Raw genomic sequence first — 16,416 nt, forward strand, 5'->3', positions numbered from 1 at the left:
AGAAATGAGGCGAAAAACCCTGCGTCCTTAAGGGGTTAAGCGTCCTCCTCAGAATTCGGAACCCACCAATGGACTCCCGAGCAGCGGTCTACAGTGTAACTTTGTAAACAAGTAGGCGGGGCTAAATGGAACCAATTACCGGCGGCGCTGCTGAGCTCAGGCGACCTGCTGACCAATCGGGCTCCGGTCACGTGCTGAGTCTGGGAAGCGGAAGCAGCGGGGAGACGTTCCGGAGAGATGTAAACACTGGGTGTAGGTATCATCTTATGTAACGTTATTAACGCTCCGTGTGTGTGCCGGGCAGAGCTGCCGAGGTAACGAGCTCCGTGTGCGCTGTCCGCGCGGTGCGCCCGGCCTCCTCATAGCGCTTATGTAATGTCACCGCGCAGAAGTGGCTGCTGGGAATGTTCCTGTGTATTGTGTACTGTATAGTCCAGCAGTGTGTGACCCGAGACAGAACTGCTGGAGCCGGGCGCAGAGTAAGGGCATTGCTGGGACACCCGGCAATAATAAACGGAGCTCTGCGGCTGTGACCAGTGTGCCTGGCAATTCACCTTCTACTTAGTAATGACTTGCCATTAGCAGAGGGCATCACTATCACACTGACAGGGGTGTTGGGGATAGCTTATGCTTTTAAATCAACCCTGCACATAATCCAATCACCCCTTTAGTTCATCAGATTCCAGTCACCCTCGGCTTCAAACTGCATGCAATGTATAAAGAATTTTGTAATAAGCCCTCTATGTAATCCATCAAATAGGGGGGATTTATCACACCTTAGGGCTTAGGCCATTGCAACATTATTTTATGAAATCTTTTAACACCATTTTTTGCTATTTTCCAAAAGGAGAAGGATGGGGTCATCACCTTGAGAAAATGTAAAATCATCTATGCTAGTCCTCTGAAATGATTAGTGAAATCATATTATCCCACAGAATGCTGAAGAATGTGCTTAAAGAAGAGATTTCACCTATGTTAACTCTTAGCATCCATTAATAGTTACTACCCCATAAATTCCAGCATTGTTGGAATTCTCTCTTTAACCCTAACAGTCACATTTGCTTGGATCTCTATAGTCATATGGGCAGGGCCACACTTTTTTTTTTTTTGCTCCAGACAAGGACTACCAATTTGACAGTAGAGATCTTAATTAGCATAGAGAATTGATATTAATTAATCTCTACTGTCAGAAGGGTGGTCTTAGGCTGGCTCCACCCATCCGACAGTTTAGAGCTGAAAATATTTACATTGATTGCTTGGGAATTGAGGATGCTACAGAAATTATTCAGTTATTCTAAATTATTCAGGAATCGGTGGAACAATTCATATTAAAGGGGGCAAAGAGTTGGGTTTGGAGAAGGTGATCAAAGGCCTTCATTGTGCACATCATGCTACCGTGCAGGGGATATCAAAGCCAGCAGTGCAAATTTCTTTCTACAGATCTCCTCTACAAATCCCAGAAAAAGAGGGGCGGTCTTGCTTGGTCGTGATCTCAGATTAGTTGACAGTTTTTCCCTGTATACATAGAAATCTGTCAGACAGACATGCACTCCCAACACTTTTACTACTACTTCTTGGCTGGCTTTTTGTTTAAAAAACTACATGGAATGTTTTAGAATAAAACACAGTTGCAATGAGGTTGCCTGATTTATGCTCAGTGGTAACATTTCCAATGTTATGTAAATTTTGGGAGCAGATTTTGAGGCCTTCCTCTCTCGTTGGAAACCAGCCATATTTCAATCCTATTCTCAGATTGAATTACGGTAGTGCTGAAAATGTTATGTGATCTGGGTGAAACACGAGAAAACAGTGTCAAAATCTGTCTCATAATCATTGACAAAAAACAGAGATGCAGTATGACAATTTGATATCAGATTCATTGATCATCTGTGTGAACAAGAGGCATATCTACTTTTGTGTTTTCCAGCAGTGTTCACCTATAAAGGATTTTTTTTTTGGTGTTTTGACCATACCACTGTGTATGGTAGCAACAGGACTGTAAACTATTGATTAATATTTTAAGTTTGAAGCTTCAACTATATTTGGAGAGTCTCCTTTGATCTCTGCATTCTAACTCAAAGACCAGAATATAAGAATATTCAGAAAATTCTGGAATATAAATGTAAATTAAAGGAAACCTACCACTTGAAGTGGCAGGTTTCCGATGGCAATACCGGGCACCAGCTCAGGGTGAGCTGGTGCCGGAGCTTATTTTAGTTAGTGTTTTAAACCGCGGTATCGCGGTTTAAAACACTTTTTAAACTTTATAGCCGGCGCAGGCAGGTACGCGCTCAGCGCTTAACGTGCGCGCGGCTACATAGGAAGTGAATGAGAGCCGCGTGCACGGTAAGCGCCGAGCACGTACCTGCCTGCGCCGGCTATAAAGTTTAAAAAGTGTTTTAAACCGCGATACCGCGGTTTAAAACACTAACTAAAATAGGCTCCGGCACCAGCTCACCCTGAGCTGGTGCCCGGTATTGCCATCGGAAACCTGCCACTTCAAGTGGTAGGTTTCCTTTAAAGGTCCTACTGTTACTATTGATACATAGAAAATTATTCTTTATAGCACCATCATACTCTGCAGCAACGTACAAATCATAGGGTATATATGCAGAAAAAATTGAACCAAAATAATCATAAATAACCAAAACATTCGGAGTGAGGGTCCTACTTGCAGGAGCTTACAATCCATGTACTTCCAAAATGGATTATCCCTTTTATGTGAACTTTTGAAAAGTTTCATGCTGCCCTAAGCATAGACAACATGGCATATAACATTTCCACCGTGTTTTTATCTTACTTTTAAAGGACGTCTGTTTTTGTAGATACTTCTACTATCAATGAAATAACACTTCTAGATTACCTTTCCATACCTTGACTCATATTTATATTTAGAGATTTATTTTATATGCCTCAAACTCACAAATTTTGCATTGTATGTGCATATTTAATTGAGGAAATCGATTCTTTTGATTATTTTAAAATATTTTTGTTATATTATTATTGTAATAAAAACATAAACCATAATGGGTACACAAGAGTCACTGAACAACATAAAGTAGTCAGCACGAGCAAAGGCTCGTCTGCATGAAGCATCAGAATTATTATGTATGACTCATTTTCTTAAGCTGTTTTGGGGTTTCATATAATACAGATCTCTAGTAAGGTAATTTTACATTCAGACATTTATATCAGCATTCTTAAAGTTCTTCTTTCTCTCTATCTGACAAAGGCTTTGTTATATTAAGGCTTATATGGTGTACAGGGGAATGGAGAATGGGAACACGCAGTAGCAGCAGTGCCGGAGGAGGTTCAGGGGATTCTCCAAGAGGCTCCCGCAACAACTCAGGATCTCGAGGTCTGCAGGATGATGATGACGAGGAGAACGTTGACCTGGCGCAGGTATTGGCGTATCTTCTGCGCAGGTAACAACACCACACATGTCAATGTAGATTACACACACACATCCCTCCATTTCCTCAGTACATAAATGTTTAATGGCCTCCATTAACATGATATAAATATTGGTCACATACACTCATTACAACCAACTTATGTTTATGGGGCCTACTGACTCTCCCCCAAATCTCATCCAATATTGAGAGAGATATGGATAGGGCACATTGGATTTCAACTGCTTGATCCTTGTATTTTTGGTAAACTGCTGCTACAAGACTATGTCCATTTATTACACATGGTATATTAGACAAGCCCACCCTACCTTCTTCATAGAGCTTCTATGGAATGTCAGGATCCTTAGTGGCTTCTGTGTCTTGGTAGTAAAACAGAATTTAGCAAGATTTCAGGGAGAAAAGTGGAAAAGTCAAGGTGAAAGGATGATAAGAATCAAAATAAAGCAGAGAGGATTTTTCCTCTAAATCCTCTCTGCAAAGTTGTACTGCAAAGTTTCTTGTAGTCACATGTTCTGTTGACTTATGCTAAGTTTGTTAAAAGTTGGTGACCATCAAAGATGGTCTAGTTTTGGCTTCTTTCTTCAGTGTATTTCAAAATTATTCTCTGAGTACATAGATAATGTAGGCCTCAGGCTATGTTCACATCTCGTTTTTTGCATACATCGCAAAACCACTAAAAAAAAGTTTAAATTTTAAAGGTAACCTCTCATCAGCCATATCCCCAAAGCTCAGTGTATATGTCAACCATTGATGTCTATATGTAGTAATTTGTATAGTATAATATAGTAATTCTTGTAAAAAGCGATTTTATTCACCTCCTTGATAAAGTCTAAAGTCAAGGAGGCTGGGGAGCTCCGGCTTAAGTCAAGCTTCCCCACCTCCTCTCATCCTCACACTCATAACCAAGCCCTCTACATGGCAACTTCATCCTCAGTCATGCTCCAGCATTCATGCACATTGCGAAAAAAAATCTGCACCAGAAGAGGATGACATTACTGTGTAGGGGGCCGAGTTAGTGTGAAGGGACAAGAGAAGTCAGCTTGACTTAACGATGGGTATCCGCTGCTTCCTTGACTTTATCAAGGGGGTGAATGAAAGTTCTTTCTAGAATAGAAATTACTAAATAAAGCCATTAATGGATGACATAAACAGTGAGCTAAAAAGTACGGTGTGGAGTTTAGGGGTATGGTGGGTAAAAGGTGTTAGGATCACAGACTTAGGATCAGGAAGGAAGCTTGCTGGGTCACCATGGACCGTCCATTGACAGCTTTCCAACCCCCAAAACTTTAGTGGTTTTAACTGCCCCCACTGTCCTATAAAGCTGACGAGACACTGTGCATAATGCCCAAATACCTAATAATACTAGTTAAGCAATCGGATAATGCTTCTTCTGAGGTCAGGGAGTTGTTGGAACACAAGAAGGCTCTTATTAAAGTGAAGATTTAGTACAAAAAAGGACAGTGCATATAAATAAAGTGGTTATCATGAAAAGGTAACAAAATGAACAGACATTTATATACAATGCAAAAATAACAGTTTGGTAAAATAAAAGATATAAAACAGAATTTATCACATTACAAGACATTATAAGCCTGGTTCCTGGGGTGGGGAAGAAGAAATAAGCTATCGATCCATCCACTAGGGATCCCCAAAGAATGACAATTTTTTTATCGTGACACTTCGATCTATGAACGATGCCACAATGTTAATGTACTTATGTTAACACCTTTGGAATTTCAAGGGTGGGAACGCCTACTTCTACTCTACTATGTTTATGACCACACACAACTTTTCTGTTTGTGTGGCATATACGTCCTATCCATTGCATTTTCGTCCGTTTTTGGATTTAAAAAAAAGTATACGATTTATTCAATTTCAATCTTAGGCTACATTCACAGGATGTATGCCTGCTGTACCGTAGTACAGCAGGCATACATCTAGGCATAATAGCATAATACATACACATTTTGCTCTGCACTTGCTACAGGTTCTGCATTGAAAAGGCAGGGGCTCGCTACATTGAATGGCAAGGGGGCTGAGCCCTATGCAGTCTTTTGTCATTCTTGGCAGAAATCTGAGGGTCATCTTTGCATTTCTGCTACAGAAAATACACAAGTTCGATCTGGCATCTACATGTATCCTAATACCCTTCATCTCCTTTGTTTATACTATAGGGGGCAGGTTCGGCTAGTGCAGGGAGGAGGGCCTGCCAGTTTGCACCTGGTGCAGTCGCTGTCTGATTCGGATGATGACAATGACAGTGCTTGGGAGGGATGCTTAGGAGACCGTTATAATCCTCCCGGTAAGAATTAAATGAAAGACAAAAATTAAGAAATAGGTTTTAGTGCATTATTATGGCATTCAACATAAAGTATAGTTATTTCTACTTTTTAGTAATATAGGCATCTTCATAGCACAGTACACAAGAATACCTAATGTGTTCATTATCTTTTAGTTTTTTAATTTTATTTAAGGAAAGAGGAATGATTAGCATTTAAACACTTTCAACGTTTTCGTTTTACTTTTTTTTTTAACTTTTTGTTGTGCAAGCCCAGCACAGGAATTATTAGATCACTTATACCATAGACTACAATAGTACTAGATAAAAACACTTTGTTGCTATAGAGATACAAACATGATTTATTATACAATCAACAGGCCTGTGAACCTTAAGAAGGAACCTTACTGGAGAAATTGAGAGGCTAGAGCGATCTGCCTGAAAGAGCAATATTTAGTTATAGAAACTGAAAGATGCCAGGTCATGGTTTAATCTGACCTCAGCATCTTAGGGTTAAATGGTCTGTAACCGAGCTGCCTCCAATGATGGACACTGCTGTCAGGTCCCTGATTTGTAAAGCAGCAAAGAGACAGGGATTAGGGTAGCCTCTCAGCTTCTATATTGTTGCCATATTTTAAAAGCTTTGCAGTATGTATAAAATGTGAACGGAAAAGTATATAGAGTTTGTGGTTTGTTGAGATTTGCATTGTATTTCTGCCTCTCTTTTACGGGTTGTTATCCCTTTTAAAATGTTTTTGCAGTTGATCCCACGCCAGACACTGCAGTACTGGATCAGAGCCAAATAAGAACCCAGGTCCTGCTTGCTACAGGAAGGCTAGGGGCACGCAGAGAACAAAATATCACACGTCAGATTTTGGAGGTAAACATATGAAATAATATAAATGTATTTACCATTTCATTGTGTATTCTAGATTGAGTCAAATCGATATTGTTGACACATTCTAAAATTTGGGTCCATGTACTATAATACTTATACCATTATCGATTTGTTACATACAGAGAGAGCGAGGAAGGTGCGGGTTCTCACATGGTGTGCGCTGCCGTATGACGTCTCAGTGAGTATTAAGGTTTAGGTCTACTGATTTAGTTTTGTAATTATTCTCCTTGAATTACAGTTAGTATTAAAAACACCAATTTTTTTCAGCTTTCTGCCAAACCATGTTAATGCCACAGATTCTTACTCTCAGAAGGCCTTCTGTGGGGTATATTCTACCGATGGATCCATCTTTATGTCTGCTTGCCAGGGTACAGAATTTTCTTTATCACTTATTTTGTAAGATTGAGGTTATGCATTATCCTACAAACATATCAGAAAAGATATCATGTCATGAAAACACAATAATAAAAAAGATTCCAGTTTCCCAGTGACTCTGAAATGTTGGAACACTTGGTTTGTATATACACTCACAATCACTTAGCAGAGGAAAATTTGGTGTCATGGTGCCAATTATATGTCTTGCCATTTACTGCCAGCCACTGTTGCCTATGTTTGCAGTAGCATGGCAAACAAGAAACCTAGTCTATCTCAGGCTGGGACTGTATTGTCCAGGTTCATTCAGTTCCCCCCGGTAATGATACAGGTCAGCAATATGTGAAATACATCCAGGCTGCGTGTGTTTCTACTCATTGCAGGGCTTCCATCTGCTATTTTTGGGAAAATGATTAACCACAAGCAAAAAGGGTCTCTGCCGATGTGCAGGGTTTGCAGGCCCACATCAAAATATGCTGCAGGATAACATTCAGATCTTGTTTGTCTCCATGCCCAGCCATATCTATCATGTAGACTATCATGTATCCCGGCTAAGGCAGCCCAACATGCTACTAGAAACGCATATCAGTTGGGCAGTTTTCCCCAATAAACCTATCCTTTCACTGTAATATTATCACCTACCGGTATCATGATCACATATACATATATACAATTTTTATATGATACCAACAACTCTTTCTAGGTACTTTATTTAGTTTTTTAATATATAAATAAAATCTGTATCTTACAGTTCACTCAAATACATGTTTGCTTGTTTGTTTTTTCTAAATCCTTAGATCAAAATATTCGCCTTTATGACTGCCGGTATGGATCCTTTAAGAAGTTTCGGACTATAAAAGCTCGAGATGTTGGCTGGAGTGTCCTGGATGTGGCATTTACTCCAGATGGAGGACACTTCTTGTATTCCAGCTGGTCTGACTACAGTATGCACTCATTTATCTTTTCATGTGGAATCATAGATCAGAGTTTCCTTTAACAATACACATGTGTGTGTATAATGAACTCTGTAGCAGTTCTTATTAATTTTTACTCTATTTAGTCCATATTGCTCTCTGAACTGTTTTATTGTTCTCAGAGAGGTGACTTAAAGGTCACTTAAAGGCTTTGTTCTAAACGTCAGGAGTATTTCCCAACATATTCCTTGCCTAATTGGGGCCTATTTAGCATATTCTCCCTTTGCAGGTTTAGGTGCTGAATGTATTCACATAACTTGATGTCCCATAGTTGTCTTTGAAGAAAATCTACCATTAAAATCAAGCATCAAGTGCATAATAGTGCAAAGGTGCCACCATCTAGGATTTGATCGGCGCACCCCCCTCAATTTCACTTCCAAACAGTAGTATAGCAGTATTGTGTATGAGCGATCAGACATTCTAGGGTTGAACCCGCTATTGAAAAAAAATGTCCAAATGTCCTAATCAACACACATAAAAATATGAATTAAAAAGTGATCAAAAGGACATACAGTCCCCTATATAGCAATTAAAAGGGTTAGTGTGTCCTGCAAAAAAATGACTCTTTACATGGTTCCATACACTGAAGTATGAAAATATGATGCCTCCAGAATATAGCAACATGGCAAAAATTTTTTACATTTTTATGAAGGTATCAAAACAAGAGCTTTATAAATTTGGTATCAACATGATCGTACTGAACTGAAGAATAAAGGGGAAGTGCCATTGGGCTGCACTTTGAAAGCCATAAGAAAATGGCAAAACTGCATCCCCGTACATAGTATGGGAATATTTAAATTTGACACTAGGAAGTACAATTTGTCCTGCAGATAACAAGCTCTCATACATCAAATGTAAAGACTAAAAGCCGAAGTTCTTAAGAGGTTAAAGGAAATCTACCATTTGTTTTTATGCATTGTGAACCAAACATACCTTGAGAATGCTGTAGCTACACTGATGCAGAAACATATCTTGTTTAATCCCTGAACCAAGTGGTTTTGTTAAAAAAATAATTATAATTATTATATTCAGGACCTTGGGAAAGCTGTGTTGTATGCAGCCTACATAAACACATTACACAGAGCTTTCTGAACTTTTCTGAACTCATACACAGCAGCTAGAGGAGAGATTGATTACTTCTGCCTGTCAGGGACAACACAGGGATGATGTATTTTCTGCTCAAATGATACATAGAAATATAATATGGTCTTTTTTACAGTTGAATTGAGAGAAGTCCTGTGATATACCATGTGACACAGAACTTTCTGAGCTGCCTAAGATTATGTGCACCTATATAGAGATATTTTAATGCAGCACGTTATTATATGTAATTATGAGGAATTTAATTTCATTACAGTTCACATCTGCAACATATATGGGGACACAGAATCGCACACTGCCCTTGATCTCAGGTACTGTTTTATAGTTTATATACATGTGTGTGTATATCCTTCTTAGGATAAATTTACATAATATGGATCAATTCTATGCAGATAGCTTCTTTTGTAGCTGGTCATGTGGTAGGGTTGGAGGGTAGAAGATTAATTAGTCAGCTCCGCTTTACCTCTTTTGGCTGCAGACACCCTAGATTTGGCAGGGGTAGACTGGGCAATGGTCATGTTAGCTAAGAACTGTGCCTGTCCTAATTATGAATTGCATCACACAGCAGGACGTGGGCAATGTTAGAAGCTGACACAAATGACTCCTGTGGCTGTGACCAGGAGGGGTTTATGGGAGCAGGGGGAATTATAGCTTTGGTTGTGTCTGATCTGTATAAAAGGGGAAGAGTGAGGGGTGGAAAAGCAGCTGACATATTATACTCTTGTGAATGTGTCTAATCGATCTGTAGACCAGGGGTTGGTGGAAGTTGGCATGGAAGGACTACCTCGTACACTGGCATAGGTTGTTGACTCTGATAGGAACACAAAGGAATATAGAAAGTCTTTAACTTACGTTTACATTTCGTTTTGTGAACTGTTCAATGTGTATGCCAGAAATTCTCAGGACGTACATTCTATTTCTTAGACTTCTCCTGTCAGAGGGAGGTCCAAAGAGTAACCTTATGGGCTCTGTTTGATCAGTGTACATTGCTGTACTGCTGGAATGGCATCCGTCCCTAGCCTCCATTAATTGGAGACCTTGGATGTGACCCATTCACATATGGACACTTTTGTCAGAAGGGAGATACACTGAACACTGGCAGCAGATAATCACTGCTTGTTGCTTGTTTGCTCCCTTTCCTGCTGAGACCGAGAGGGAACAAGAAGATGTATCCCATGTCTGCTTATACAGTGGCATACTTTTGGCAACCTTCTCTTGAAATAATAGGTCAAGAATATATTACAACGCAAGATCATATATATTTATGTATATATATATATATATATATGTGTGTAAAAAAAAATTTGAAGATGACTTTCCATAAATGTAGTCATATGGTCCATTAGAACATTTCTGCTAGAGCGATTGCACAACGAAACAAATAGTTTTGCCGTATGAAAATGACCAGGAGTTACTGCATTTTCCACAGATATCCTAAGCTAATGAATGCTGAATCCAAGTGTTCGGGCACATCCATAGCGCCACCGCTGCCAGGTTGCTGTAGTCATTTTCAAGGACTACTACTTTGTTTGTAAGGGAGAACATGGCTACATTTATGGGAAATTATTATGGGAAATGTAAATATACCTTAGATTAATTAAATTTAATGTGAATGACAAGGTGAGAATAGCCCTTTAAGAAATAGAATTAGCACTTTTAGACCTTAAATCATAGCTGGAATACCCCTTTACAATAATGCCAGGTTCTCCATGTATAAATACTGAGAGCAAAATGCAACGTCCATTAAAGTCTATGGAGAACAGAAGGTGAATTGAAAACTTTCCATTCACCTTCTGTTTTTAGTTTGTGAAGTTGGCCTTAAAATAATAAAAAGTTACTAAATGTTTTCCTGTTGCTGCATATCTGTAAAATAACTGCAGATATTACTTATGGTTATGGAAGTAATTACATTTCAATTAAATCTACCATCAAAATTAAGGCATGATAAACCAGAGACACTCGCTTATAGGTCCAGCCACCGTGACTGTGGTAATCTTCTTATAGTTATTGACCATGACCTCCTTCCTTCTAAAATCAACTTTTTTACCAGAGCCAGGGCCCCTCTGTGCTGCTTTGGGTTTACATCAGGCAGAGAGAGGGGGAAATGCTGGGGAAGAGTGAGACAGTGTAACAGCCTGTGAAGCTGCAGCACGGAGGGGCTTTGGTAACGCCACTAGGAGTCCTTGAAGCTCATCAGCATCATTTAAAAAGTTGATTTTTGAAGGAAGAGGTCATAGATAATAAGTATAAGAAAATGAACACATTCACAGTGCCCGAATCTATGAGTAAGTGTCCCTGGTTTATAATGATGGGTTTTGATGGTAGATATTCTTGAAGTGGATATAACATGGCTAAGTGCTGTCTTTTTTTTTTTTATCCTAACAGCCCATCAGAGAGACGCTTTGCTGTTTTTTCCCTCACTGTTTCTTGTGATGGTAGGGAAGTGCTTGGTGGGTAAGTAAATACACAGACTATACAGCTGAGGTTAAAGGGAACTTGTCACCAGGGACCTCATTTTCACTAAAGACAAGTTGCAGAAGCCTACATCACACCTGCAGTGCAAAAATGCCTCTTTTCCTTTTATAAGCATTTGCATTACAATATAATTGTGTGTTATAACTTACCTTGCACCCTGACAAAATCCTCTGTGTAGTCCTAGGGGTTGGGCTTTGGTTTGGATGATTTTCAAAAAACATGTGACTTGTCTGCTGCAGACTGCACAGCTCTCAGCCCCCACCTTTGTGCTCATCTACTGCTCCTCCCTCCTGCTTCTTCACAGAGGTGGGGAGAGAGGAGCTGTACAGGAGCACAAAGGTGGAGGCAGCCTGCAGTTCAGACAAGTCACATGTTGTTTTTTGAAATGCATCCAAACCAAAGCCCAACCCCTGGGACTACACAGAGGATTTTGTCAGGGTGCAAGGTAAGTTGTAACACACAATGTTGTAACTAAGAAATATATGTAAACATGTTTGAACATCTGTATGTGAATGTAGCAGAGATCTGTAAATGATCCTAAAAATATTTTGAATTGGGTCTGAACCTTTTCTGAAAAAGAAAATACTGGCCTTAAGAAAAGTAACATTCAACCTGAATATATGATAGATATAAAGATACACATTCCTTCCACAGAGCCAACGATGGATGTGTATATGTGTACGACCTAGAACAAAACCGTCGAATACTGAAGGTACTGCACCTCCTTTTCTGAGTTACACATTTTTCCCTGATAAAAGTATTCCAAAGATTTTTTCTTATTCTTTGTTCTTCCTCATCTTTTTACTCACATTGACTCCTTTATCCATTTTTCTTGGCCCCTTTTTTGTTTCCCTCTTTCATCTAGATTGCATCTCATGAGGATGATGTGAATGCTGTCTCATTTGCTGATGACAGCTGTCACATCTTGTACTCCGGGGGTGATGATGCGCTTTGTAAAGTGTGGGATCGTCGTACAATGCGTGAAGATGATGCCAAACCAGTGGGCCTGCTAGCTGGACATCAGGATGGTATTACTTTCATTGACAGCAAGGTGAAAACAATGAAGTTAGGCTATTCTGCGTATCTTTGATTTTTTTTTTTTCATTCAGACTGTTACTGTGATCTTTATTACTTTTTGTAGCATCTTTTTACTTCAGAAATTCTTTGATGTTAGGTTTCTCAGTGTTCACCTTTATTTCTGTTCTTTATGTGCCCCTCCTGGTATGAATGAACTTGTGCCAGCATTACTTGTCCCCTCTTGTTTCCATCTTTACCTGGCTTTTAAATCTTTAGAATGTATTTTATTAATTAATATAAGAAAATAATTTCTTTATATCCCAGGGTGATGCACGATATCTGCTTTCTAACTCAAAAGATCAGAGTATTAAGCTGTGGGACATCAGGAGATTTTCGGGTGCAGAGGGGCTTGAGGCCTCACGTAGAGCAATTACCCAACAGAACTGGGATTACAGATGGCAACAGGTGCCTAAGAAAGGTGAATTAACCCCTTTAAGTCAAAGATTGTTTTGTGTAAATATTATTTTGCTTTGTCTATTAAGTGTACTCCTTTGTATATCTTTCAGCTCTCAGGAAAAAACGCCTTCCTGGGGACACATCTCTCATGACTTATCGTGGTCATGGTGTCCTGCACACTTTGATCAGGTGTCGCTTCTCTCCTGCAAACAGCACTGGTCAGCAGTATGTGTACAGTGGGTGCTCAACTGGTCGAGTCGTCAGTAAGTCAATACGATTTGTTAAAATTTATTAAGATGACAAAGAACATTTCTTTTCAAGCCACATCTGTACCTGCTCTCCCCAAATTAGCCGTCCAGCCCTCCCACTTTTATGGTCAGCATAGACTTATGTATTATTAGCCCCCTAACGCTGAGGCCCTTTTTCGTTTTTGCGTTTCCATTTATTACTCCCTGCCTTCAAAAATCTATAACTTCTATTTTTCATATAGAGTGCTGTTTGATGGCTTGTTTTCCTGCCTAACAAATTGCACTTCATAGCGATCTAATTTAATATTCCATGCCATGTACTGGGAAAAAAATTCCAAATGCAGTAAAAATGTTGAAAAAATGAATTTGCTAAATTTTCTTGTAGGTTTGGATTTTACGGCTTTCACCGTTATTTTTTGATAGATCAGACATTTTGGGACAAGGTGATTCCCAACATGTTTATGATTTTTACTGTCTATTATTTCTTAGGAAAGAGGGGTTTGATTTGATTTGAATTTTTAGGGTTTTTTAAATTTTCTTTTTTTTTTTTTACTTTTATTTTTACTATTTTTCAGACTCCCTAGGGCAGTGATGGTGAACGTTTTAGAGACCGAGTGCCCAAACTACAACCGAAATCCACTTATTTACCGTGAAGTGCCAACGTGGCATTTTAAGCAGTAACTTATAGATACCTGTTCCTCCACATCTTTCAATTGTATCGGCCCCCTGAAGCCACCAATACAGTTGAAAGGAGGGCAAATTCAGACTATCATAGTTGCTTCTCTCCAGGGTCTCTCTCTGTACAGGAAGAATGGTGGTTCCAGCAGGAGGGCCTTCAAAGACATTGCAGTTCAGTCCACATTTCTAATTTTACCTGCAGTTCCAAACGGCCATTGAAGTGTTGCTTTAAAGTAGCGCTGAGAGCAGCATCTCTTAAGTTGCCTGGGACAGCAGGAAGATTTGGTGGATTTGGTCCTGTTTGGTGAACTCTGTCCTAAGTGCCCACAGAAATGGCTCTGAGTGCCACCTCTGGCACCCGTGCCATAGGTTCGCCACCACTGCCCTAGGGTATTTTAACCAAAGGTAGTCTGATTCATCCTACCATTGAAAGGGTCGGAGGTGATCGAAGGACTAACGCCTGTAATCGGTGCTAGCACCTATCACGTTAAAGTGGGTACTTGCTGCAATATGGGCTTTCCCCTGGCAGTGCACATTTCCTAACGCCGTATAGCGTCTTACTGTTACCCTCAACACCTTGCAATCTGTGTCTGAAGAAGTTTTGCTCTTCAGACCAAAACGTCACATGAATTTGGATTCTAATACTTAATGCATCAGTAAAACTCTATTTTTTTGCATCTCTAAATGGAGTGCCAAGCATTTGTTTATTATATGCAATAAGCAGCAAACACCCACCTTGTGTGGAGAGGGCTCAGGGCTAATATTGGTAATATATAGCAATATATAGTGGCTACACAACCACTCTGCATCTGAACAATTCTCCAGATCCCACCAGCCGTGATGTATCCTTACATAGCGCATATATATATTAAGATTTGTAACCAGCTCCCCTTTTCCAATGCGCTACTTTTTCCATTCAATGACCATTAATGAACTATTCCACAGTCATCTATCCAGTTTTGTGCTTTTAACTTGCATGGCATGTAAATCATCTGTGCCTTGTTTGTTTCCTTGGGTCAGTGGTAATGTCCTTAGTTTAGCTCAATATAAGATCATTTGGAAGAGAGAAAACAATATTTATTGTGTCTATTTCTTCTTAAATAAAACATGATACTATGTTTATTACTATAGTTTATTATATTTTTTTTTCTTCTTTTCTCAGTTTATGACTTGTTAACGGGTCAGATAGTGACAAAGTTGACCAATCATAAAGCATGTGTGCGAGACGTGAGTTGGCATCCGTGTGACAACAAGCTCGTGAGCAGCTCTGTGAGTAGTAACAGATGTATATACGGTGTATTGGAAGTATTGTTGTAAGGCCCCATGCACCTGTCCATATTGGGGGCCTTGACCTGGCTGCAGTTGTGTTCATGAGGCCTAAGGGTGATGTCACACATGGTGTTTTTAGTCTGTCTTTAAGCATACATTTTCAGTCCATTTAAAAACGCATGTGTTTTGAAAACGCATCCATTTTTCCCAATTATCTTAAGAGATAAACAGGTTGTAAGCAGCCAAACGTATGGTAAACGGTCAAAAACAGATGCGTTTTAAAAAACAAACAAAACGAATGCGTTATTAAACGGACTGAAAACGCATTCTTAAAAATGGCCCAAAAACACCATGTGTGGCATCACCCTAACAGTAAGGGCTCCCCCTACTGAATATATTTCTTTAAATAATTTCCACAACTTAACTTTTCTTTAGTTTGCTACAGTATCTGGCTATAACTGGCTTTGGTGCAGCATGTCCATATTATATCAGTGGTGGATCAAATGACCTTTATATCCATGATCTCAGATATATAACATGCTTATTATCATGATGAGCTCCAGATATGTTCCCAAGGAACCAGTGTATGTGCTCACATGAGTATCTAATTAATATTAGATTGTAATGTAGCAGCATAGTGTCAACCACAGGACTGCTGTATTATTATTAATTTGATCTTTTCATTTCCCCACAGTGGGATGGGACAGTACGTGTCTGGGATCACCGCCAAACAGAATTTTATGAAGAGGACTTGCGCACCCCACCACTGGAGTCTGAAGGCAGCCCCGCTAGCAGTTCCTCCTCATGGTAGCCAACTGCAATGGCCACTATCACACTTGGCTTGCCATGTTAGAAATTGAAGAGAAGGACAAGAATTTATGCTTAGTATGTGTAGTCTGGTGAATGTAAGAGTATGAAACGTGGCTCTCAGAGTTAAAATAATTAAGGACTATTGAAGCTTGCTGATTGGATAAGTGACAGATTGGTGGTGGGATTATTTAGGGTACAGCAGTGACACCTGTTACTGACATGTGGTAAAAAAAAAGTACTCTTATGGTGTGTTTGTTGTGTCCTGGCTTTTATTTCTATAATAAACATGTCCCAAATTAATTGTATATTGACTTTCTGAATAGCAAATAGATAGATTTTTCAGGGTTTTTTTCCACATTATACATCTGGTATCTTACGGTATAAAAAATCTGTAAAAGACTCTGGAGATGTTTTAAGCCCTCTGTTT

At 39.4% G+C, this 16,416-nt stretch overlaps 1 protein-coding gene across 7 annotated transcripts; it reads left to right on the forward strand.

Annotated features, from left to right (window-relative positions):
• The first annotated feature begins 110 nt into the window (after nucleotides 1–110).
• Nucleotides 111–16,289, forward strand: DCAF11 (DDB1 and CUL4 associated factor 11). 7 transcript variants are annotated; one of them, XM_072150725.1, is made up of 15 exons: nucleotides 111–252; nucleotides 3,249–3,402; nucleotides 5,588–5,715; nucleotides 6,453–6,571; nucleotides 6,712–6,767; nucleotides 6,857–6,957; nucleotides 7,759–7,905; nucleotides 9,293–9,347; nucleotides 11,422–11,490; nucleotides 12,166–12,223; nucleotides 12,377–12,562; nucleotides 12,853–13,006; nucleotides 13,095–13,247; nucleotides 15,073–15,179; nucleotides 15,874–16,289. In XM_072150725.1, exons 1-15 carry the CDS (start codon nucleotides 126–128, stop codon nucleotides 15,988–15,990), a joined length of 1,731 nt encoding a protein of 576 aa, XP_072006826.1. In that variant the 5' UTR covers nucleotides 111–125; the 3' UTR covers nucleotides 15,991–16,289. The 7 variants fall into 7 exon arrangements, with proteins under 7 accessions (XP_072006826.1, XP_072006828.1, XP_072006824.1 ...); XM_072150723.1 differs by having other exon boundaries at nucleotides 122–252; nucleotides 3,233–3,425; XM_072150728.1 differs by having other exon boundaries at nucleotides 138–252; nucleotides 3,249–3,425.
• The last annotated feature ends 127 nt before the right edge of the window (nucleotides 16,290–16,416 follow it).

This window comes from Engystomops pustulosus, chromosome 1 (assembly GCF_040894005.1).
Source record: "Engystomops pustulosus chromosome 1, aEngPut4.maternal, whole genome shotgun sequence".
NCBI lineage: Eukaryota > Metazoa > Chordata > Amphibia > Anura > Leptodactylidae > Engystomops > Engystomops pustulosus.

What these genes read in the sequence shown, in the direction of transcription:
- DCAF11 (XM_072150723.1), top strand. Translation starts at nt 126, where the DNA reads ATGGAACCAATTACCGGCGGCGCTGCTGAGCTCAGGCGACCTGCTGAC. An exon ending in TTGGCGTATCTTCTGCGCAG is followed by an intron (nt 3,426 to 5,587) that starts GTAACAACACCA and finishes TTTATACTATAG; the next exon opens with GGGGCAGGTTCGGCTAGTGC. An exon ending in CTTTATGTCTGCTTGCCAGG is followed by an intron (nt 6,958 to 7,758) that starts GTACAGAATTTT and finishes CTAAATCCTTAG; the next exon opens with ATCAAAATATTCGCCTTTAT.